This window comes from Watersipora subatra, chromosome 8, assembly GCF_963576615.1.
Source record: "Watersipora subatra chromosome 8, tzWatSuba1.1, whole genome shotgun sequence".
Classification (NCBI taxonomy): domain Eukaryota; kingdom Metazoa; phylum Bryozoa; class Gymnolaemata; order Cheilostomatida; family Watersiporidae; genus Watersipora; species Watersipora subatra.
The window spans coordinates 2,897,088-2,905,576 of record NC_088715.1 but is presented as its reverse complement, the minus strand read 5'-3'; the positions used below and the strand labels follow the sequence as shown (position 1 = coordinate 2,905,576).

Here is an 8,489-nt window from a genome sequence, read left to right as displayed (position 1 = left end):
TATCATGAGACTAACAATTGAGTGAAAACTAACATTTAAAATTTTTTATATTAAAAGTAGTTTGTCGGCTAGTTGATTTGTTAATCCGAACTAACCGATGACCTCTCCAACATGTCCCATACACACATGAATCTAGGTATGAATGACTTTGCAGTATGCGATAGTTAACAAGACACTCGGAGTAAAGATAGTGGAGCCATTTGACAAAGAAGAGGTATTCAGTTGCACATTTGAACAAGATGGCCGACTAGAGGAGTTGACTGGACTTATTTTAGTAAGAATAAACATATGTAAGTATTGGAGACTGCAAGTGTGAGTAAAATGGGGTCCAAGTGTAAGTAATGGAGTCTGAACTCAAAGTGTAAACATTGGAGTCTAAACTCTAAGGGTAAGTAAAGGAGTCTGAACTCCAAGTGCAAGTAATAGAGTCTGAACTTCAAGTATATGTAATGGAGTTTGAACTCTAAGTATAAGTAATGGAGTCTGAATTCTAAGTATAAGTCATGGAGTCTGAACTCTAAGAGTAAGTAATTGAGTCTGAACTCCAAGTGTAAGTAATGGAATCTGAGCTCTAAGGGGAAGTAATTGAGTCTGAGCTCCAAGTGTAAGTAATGGAATCTGAGCTCTAAGGGGAAGTAATGGAGTCTGAACTCCAATTGCCATACTTCAGTAGACTTATGACAGTAGGAGTTTAGGTGTTAACTAACCTGTCTTTTAATTACGCATTAATTTGCTTGCAGTAGGCAAGGTCATGTCTCATCTATGTTTGTTCTGATGACAGAGTTGCAGTTGGAATGGGTAATACATTTAGTAGACTGCGTTCTAAGTATTACAGTTAGTAACCTAGGTTCCAATCAGGTCAGTTTGGTTACTGAAATGAGTGAAAAGATGATTTTTATAAACAAATAAATTTTAACGAATGCCTTATTAAATGAGAGAAATCATGCCTATGACAAATCTATTATAGTGGTGACACCCTGTAGCAGTTGGCTGATAATCAAAGCTGCGTTTTACTGCATTTTTATCTAAAATTCAGTTATTTTGGATTTAACTGCATTATATCAAACTTTTATATTATCATCAGTTTCTAGCTATTGTAACAACATTTCATGTGTAATTTATACATTATAAATTTGAAAACAACATATTTATAATAATGAGCCCACTAGCATGCATCTTGATTTAGTAATTCTAAAATGGATTTCAATGTAATTTTCATACTTCAGGAATTTCTTCTAAGCTTTAATTGGTCCTTTGGAAAAATTCTATGTTTTAATTGGCTTTAAAAGACAATTTGATGTTTCATTTTACCCTGTTATTCTTAGGTCCGAATGTTGATTTGTTCTTGTAATGGATTCTAAATTCTGATTGGTTTTGTAAACATTTAGTTAACCAATCATCAACAAAGCTTTACCAACATATGCTTGATAACCGCTCTACATTGTTGCATCAATTTCTGAAATTTTTAAATCTAAATTACCTTGACATAGTTTATTCTTTTAATAAAGCTATTTTATTTATTTCAGCAACTTTAGCTAGAGAACCCGCATAAATGCTTAATAACGTTCTTATAATCTTTCAATGCAGATAATCTGCCTCCCCCGAGCTTGGAGATTGCAGGAAGCAAGCAACACTACATTTCAGGAGAGAGTCTTTTTCTCACCTGTACCATACGCTATGAGTATGTGAAGTCAATACGATTGGAGTACCCAGCTCTCACTTGCCCCACTTGTCAGGTCTGTCAATATTATAAAGATTATGAGAGGCTACAATTGATGGTGTCATTGCTTACTGAATACACAATTCAGAAATCTTTTTAAAAAAATAATCTGTGGAAATTGTATGAAACAAGTATCTTTGCATGTTTCTTTTTTTGTTTAATTATTATTATTATTTTGGGGCAAAATTGAAAAAAACATTTCTATTTAAAACGAAATTATTGCAAATACAGTAGCTAATATATATGGATGTAAAATGAATAACACCCAGTCACGAGTTGGTCCAATTTGAAGCACACTTTTATTATAATTTACCCAGCACCAAATTGATTGAATTCAATAAAATAACATAATGAAAAGATGATATAAAGTTTATTTGTGAAGTTAAATATTGAATTTATTAAAAAACTTTAACTTACAAAGATGATTTACTAGAATATTCTCTTTGTATGTTAAAACTGTTGTATATTGATCCAATTAGCTGTATAAGATTGAACTGTATTTGGTTTATTTTGTTCCACAGTCACCAATTACAGAGTAATTACATAGAGTATTAAAGCAAACATAAATCCTTGTGAAAAGTTAAAAGCAGTTAACTAAATTATAAAGTAATAATTAGTAGACAAAGGGTTTTATTGCTCATTGACCTTGACCTTAGAGGCATGTAAACTGAAGTGCTGACTTGGCAGTGTGTAGGGCTGAAGGTAGAATGAGTGATAGGAATACACAATGTAACTTTCCCAACTTATACTAAATATTGTATTATTTAGTTTATTTTATTATCTGTTTATTATTTTTGTATCTTATTTTGAATTTTTATTTGTTCTTTTACCTACCCAATTGTCACGTTTTTAGAAATTTCAAATGTCATTTTTTTTTAAATTGCCCTGTACAGTGGACCGATTGGTTAGGGTTATTTGAAATGCAAATAATTAGTAGTCAATAAAAGATTGTCATGAGACTGCTCTAGGCCAAAGAATACTTGATGTTCCCCTACATACGATATTCATATTCATGAATATTAATGTACGGGTTCGATATATTTCCTATGATAAAAAACTTAGTATATAATAATAATAATAGAAAGTATTATATGTTATGGTTTGAATATATTATGGTTTGAATTATATTGGTAGTATAAAACATTGGATTTTGAACTCTTTGTTAATTTAAATTAAAATATATTTAATTTTATTTAAAATAAATTTGTATTTAAATTTTTTGTAATTATAATTTTTGTTGTTATAACTCAATGTAAACGCTAATATAGATTATACTAGCTGTACTACTTTGGTTAGAAAATTTATTTGTATTTAACATATAACAACATTTGTCATTCTAACTTTCAAACTACATATCATGAGAAAAGTGTTTTGTGTAGTTGAAATAAATTATGAGAAAATAAAAACAACTGTGAAGGTTTTCAAACTTTTTCAAACAACCATAAATTTTAAATCTCATAACTTGAAAAAATTGTTTGGTTGAAATAAATTAAGAAGAAAAGTAAAAATGTAAAGGTGTTCAAATTTAAATTTGAAATCATTAGCTAATAATGAGTAAATAGTTTGTTTTGCTACAATTACAATGAAAAATTATTTGGTATACAATTATATGATTTTAGTTCGTTTCAGTGTTGGCATGTAAAAACTGGCATGCGAGCACTGGCATCTAATATCATAGGCTATAGACGTACATAGAGTCGTATAGAAACCCATAGAAGTTATGTAATGCAATCCGAGTAAAAATCATCATCATTAAAAAATAGTAACAAAACAATATGTTAGCCTTAGTAATTATAGTTACCTACAATAACTTCAGTGTATTTAGCGGTTATGATCTGCAAAATGATATTACATTACAATGTACTACGTGGAGAGTCTTTACCCTCGAGACAGGCGTGTAACAAAAACGCTGAATCTAGCTTAAATCAGTTCAGTTTACTAAACAAATACTTGAAGGAAGTTTCAGTATGTATTTTAGTAAACTTCAAACATTCAACTAAAATTTTATCATTTATCTGTTTGCGAATCCGTTTTTACCATAACAGATAATGCTGAACTAGCCATGGCGAGCAACTTATATCTCTTAATAACGTGTATAATATGTACAGTAATCACCAAATTTTAATTTTGAGAGAAGTTATTATTGATATCGGTCGGTAAAAAAATTTGCCCTAACGAAAAAGCAAAGTGTTTCCTATAGTTATATGAAAAATATTTTATAACCGGGGCATTGCAACGAGTATACGCAATGCTCAAATAATACGTCATTTAGCGCGTGCACATGCCATACGGTATATGATAACATCTTGGATCAATGCTTGGATAGCTCAGGAGTAGAGCGTGTGGATTTAAAACTTGAGGTTGCATTTTCTGTGAGTTCAAGTCCATCAGAATGCAAGATTTTAATTCCAAGATTTTAATAGCTATAGCTGGACATACACAGACACAGAAACACAGACCAACTTTGAAATATATATATATATATATATATATATAAATATATATATATAGATGAGACATTCCTTTTAAGTTCGGGTTTGGTTTGTTTATTTGTGCAGTTTCTGTACATATGCGCTTTCTCACGCTACAGAGGCTTGCTGATCGGCTGTTGTTACTAAGCAACCAATAAGCAAACTTAAACTATTGCATATTGAAACACCTACATTGATTTGGCGCAACTCATTTGAAACTATCTGAATATTTTAATAGTTTGTGAGATATTGTTGAAATTTGAAGATCATGAAACAGAAGTGCTGATATTAGGGTCTCCATATAATTGGAATGCTTTAAAACTGTTTGTTTTACTAAGACTACCAAAGACTAAGGTTGGAGCCAACCAGAACAGTAAAAGTTGAGGTGAAGATAATTCCTAGTTTATGGTTGTTTGTCAAACTTTGCATTTGATGTTTGCATTTCTTTCAGAAAGAAAACCATGTAGTGGAAGCGACTCCAACGCGAGTAGATTACGGCCAATTTGTAGCGTCGTTAAAGATACAGGAGCTAAATACATGGGATACGGGTGACTACAACTGCTCCTACCAGGTTTATAGTGATACTATTTACAGAGAATGGACATCAAAAGAAATATATGTCTATGGTGAGAACAGCTGGAGTTTCTGTTGTATTGAATGTATTTATGAATATGAAGGAGCATGGTTTGTTTGATGTATAGTTAAATCTAGTTGGTTATACATGTCTATGTATAACCAACTATGTCTATGTGATGGAGATTGTCGCTGAGAAGAGCTATATTGTTAGTAGTAGGTAGAAATTTAAAAAGTTTAAATGTTATGTAATGTGTATAGTTTGTATATGTATATACAAACTATACACATTATAGTATAGTGTACTGACATATATGTACTTGCTCTATGTATAATATATCATATGTATAATGTATATTTATATATATCTATACTAGCCGCATGTCCGGCGTTGCACGGGTATTAAAAAGCAGCATATGAACAATGAGAGGCAATGTAGTTGCCAGCCACTTGCTATTAGTCTGGAACAATTGCCAATGGCTAATTTGAATAAGCTTACTAATAAGAGCTAACAACTAGCTCTCACCGAAGAGCAAGCATAAGTTTAAGTGTAGCCGTAATGGAGAATGATAGCGTATTTTCCGAGGTATATCCCTCAATGTATTCATCAACCTTGCGTAGCTAAATTGGTAAGGTATTTGCCTAGTGAACGGGAGGTTTTGAGATCAAATCCTCTGTGATACAGATTCTTCATTCTAATATTTTAATAGCTATAGTTGGACTAACTGAACTACACGGAGTTTGAGATTTAATGTATAATATCTGTATTTAATGTATATATATAATATCTGTATTTATTTCCATAAATATTTGTTCAACTTTGGTGAGAATTTAGCTCATGGCAGAAATATACCATGTGATAAGGAATTATAGGCAGCCATTAAATGCATCATGACCTTGTCTAAAGTAGAGGAGTTTGATTCCTATGGTCAGTCGTACTGTGTTTGAAGTACCAGCTTGACTCACAATTTTGTGCTAAAATTTTCTATGTTGAAATAAAAATTTTGTGAATATGACTAAACTGATAAAGGAAATTAGCTTATAAATACGGGCAAACAAATCATCCAATTGGTTGGTTATGTTCAGTTTCAGTTTGTTTCCTCTAAGCTTTTGATTGAGATTCCTTCTCTTAGAGTTGATAAGTAAAGAGAGAGATGAAATTACATTGCTGTGGCACTTTAAGTGTAAAAAATAATTTTTATGACCACATATTATTATATATCACGAAAGTGACTAATTTAGTATAATATACATCATTTCATGGGAGGAGATATATTTATACACCCTGTGAGAGTGGGAGGAATTAGGGTGACTTAATTTATAGCAGAAGGCAGAGTCTAGGCTATGAGTTTTCCAGCATGAGCTATATGGTGCTTTTTATCATTTTCTTTAAGAGCCAGCAGAGCATTCAGTGTAAAAATAGATAAAAAGATATTTGTTAAGATTGAACCAAGGAATACAAGCAGGTGACAGCAAGTGTTAGTAAGTGCCCTGCTGCATCGATAATGTGATTGATAAGCCTTTCTTCTCAAAAATACAAAATTATTTTGCTAGATTTTAGTGACCTTTAAATGAATTTTTCACTAAATATAATATAGTTTTTATTATTATTTATTTGCCTTTTGTTCTGGTAATAGACCAGCTTCCTATTAGCCAAATGGAATTATTGATTGTTGACTTCCCAATTAGTCAACAGAGTGAGAACAGCTACTGCTACTTTTCACCTTCAGTGTAGCACCTTTATTTTACCTGACATCAAGCAGCAGGATATGTTGAAGATGAACTGTCACAAGATTTTAGTAGATTTTATCAGAAAGTATCAGTATTTTTCTATCATTTGCGATTATTTTTGATGTTTGAGGTGATCTGACTGCCAGTTGCAAGATTAAAATCAACTAAACTTGATTGCAGTTGAAAGGCTTAAATCAAGCAAAAGTGCGATTATGACATCAATAGTTGCAAAGAGATCGACAAAATAGAGACGCCGCAATAGAAAAAAAACTATCGCAAATAATAGAAAAATACCGATACTTTTTGATCAAGTCTTGGTGTACATTTGGTGTACATTCATCGTTAAATTCATCTTCAAACCAATAAGGAATTGTGTAGTTTGATCCACTCAGACAATCTTTAGCTATATCTAAAAATTGGTATTGTGTGCTGGTGTGTTGAGTCTCATGTCTGTTTGTCAGTGACCTACACTCGGTGACCTACACTCGGTGACCAACACTCGATGACCTACACTCGGTGACCTACACTCAGTGACCTACACTCGCTTACATACACCCGGTGACCTACACTCGATGACCTATGCTCGGTGACCTACGCTTGGTGACCTACGCTCGGTGACCGATGCTCGGTGACCTACCCTCGGTGACCTACACTTGGTGACCTACACTCGGTGACGTAAACTCGGTGACGTACACTCGGTGACGTACACTCGGTGATGTACACTTGGTGATCTACACTCGATGACCTACACTCTGTGACCTACACTCGATGACCTAAACTCGATGATCTACACGCAGTAACCTACACTCGGTGACAATACAAGTTATTAGAATGAGGTTTAATAAATGATAAAATGGTACTCTTTGCCATTACTAAATCTATATATTTATATCTCAGTGTCTGTCTGTTAAACTCTGTGTCCAATTATAGCAATTACAATCTAGCAATGAAAAATCCACACGGCTCTGGATTTAATCTTGAGACTTTCAGATCTAGCGGCAGCAAGCTGAATCATTAATTTACACAGAATTGGGCAAATAGTCATTACATTGGTTAAGATACTTACTCTTGAAACGCTTGTTTGGGATTAATAACTAGCACTGTTGACCGTTACGCATAACAATTGTTAAGCTGGCCTGAAAGGTGGGTATCTAGCTAGTTTGAGTTAGATTTAGCTAGTAACTTACCTGGAAAACTACATCTAGTAAAGATTTAGTGTTCCAAGTACGTTACTCAAATTCATTAACAAATTATTTTGTTGCCGGCGCAACGCCGACATTCAGCTAGTGTTACCTACAACTCACAACTTTCTTTAGCATGCTGCAATCATCTTTGAACTTTTCAACAGCTGGTGTTGACTAAAGCTTTTTGACTTTCAGAAGAAGAGTTTGTGGAGTGTAAGATAGAAAACTCTCAAATTAATGTGACAGAAGGCGACTCCAGTGTACTGCTCAGGGTCAATGTATCAGCGCTGCCAACTCCAGGACTGTCTTGGATGTTCGGATCTACTCCATTAGCAACTGATGAACCTGAGAAATATAAAGAGTATGTAGCAAGTTATAAGTTGTTGGTAGAAGTAGAAGTGGGGTGGAGACTAGAATAGTTCTGGTCAAAAATATCAAACCTTTTTTAAACTAAAACATTCTAAAAAACATTTTAATGTTTTAGAATAAATTAATATTTTTTTCAAGAAATTAATAGGAAAGATTCTACAATTATTTTGTTAGATTTTGTTGCTACATATATTTAATTTACTTTATATAGTTTTTCAACATGAATTACAAAAGATACCTTCCAAATCTCTTGTTCTAAGCTTTTTTGTAGGGCTTTGTTTTTATGGAAGTATTTATTTATTTACAAAGAATTTACAAATGTATGAATGCATGTGCAAAATAGCGCTTAAATAACAATGAAGAAACCGCATCTAACAGAACCAACTAATTCATTTATCAATTGTTGGAAAGCCAAGTTATATTCTTTATATTCTGTTTAAA

The 8,489-nt window shown here is 32.6% G+C and overlaps 1 protein-coding gene across 1 annotated transcript in view; it reads left to right on the top strand.

Annotated features, from left to right (window-relative positions):
• The first annotated feature begins 142 nt into the window (after positions 1 to 142).
• The window catches only part of LOC137401951 (vascular endothelial growth factor receptor 1-like), a 34,327-nt gene continuing 25,980 nt past the window's right edge, over positions 143 to 8,489 (top strand). The window contains exons 1-4 of the mRNA XM_068088422.1: positions 143 to 290; positions 1,588 to 1,736; positions 4,643 to 4,817; positions 7,875 to 8,040. Of these exons, the coding sequence (XP_067944523.1) occupies positions 143 to 290; positions 1,588 to 1,736; positions 4,643 to 4,817; positions 7,875 to 8,040 (638 nt within the window). The remainder of the gene's footprint in view (positions 291 to 1,587; positions 1,737 to 4,642; positions 4,818 to 7,874; positions 8,041 to 8,489) is intronic.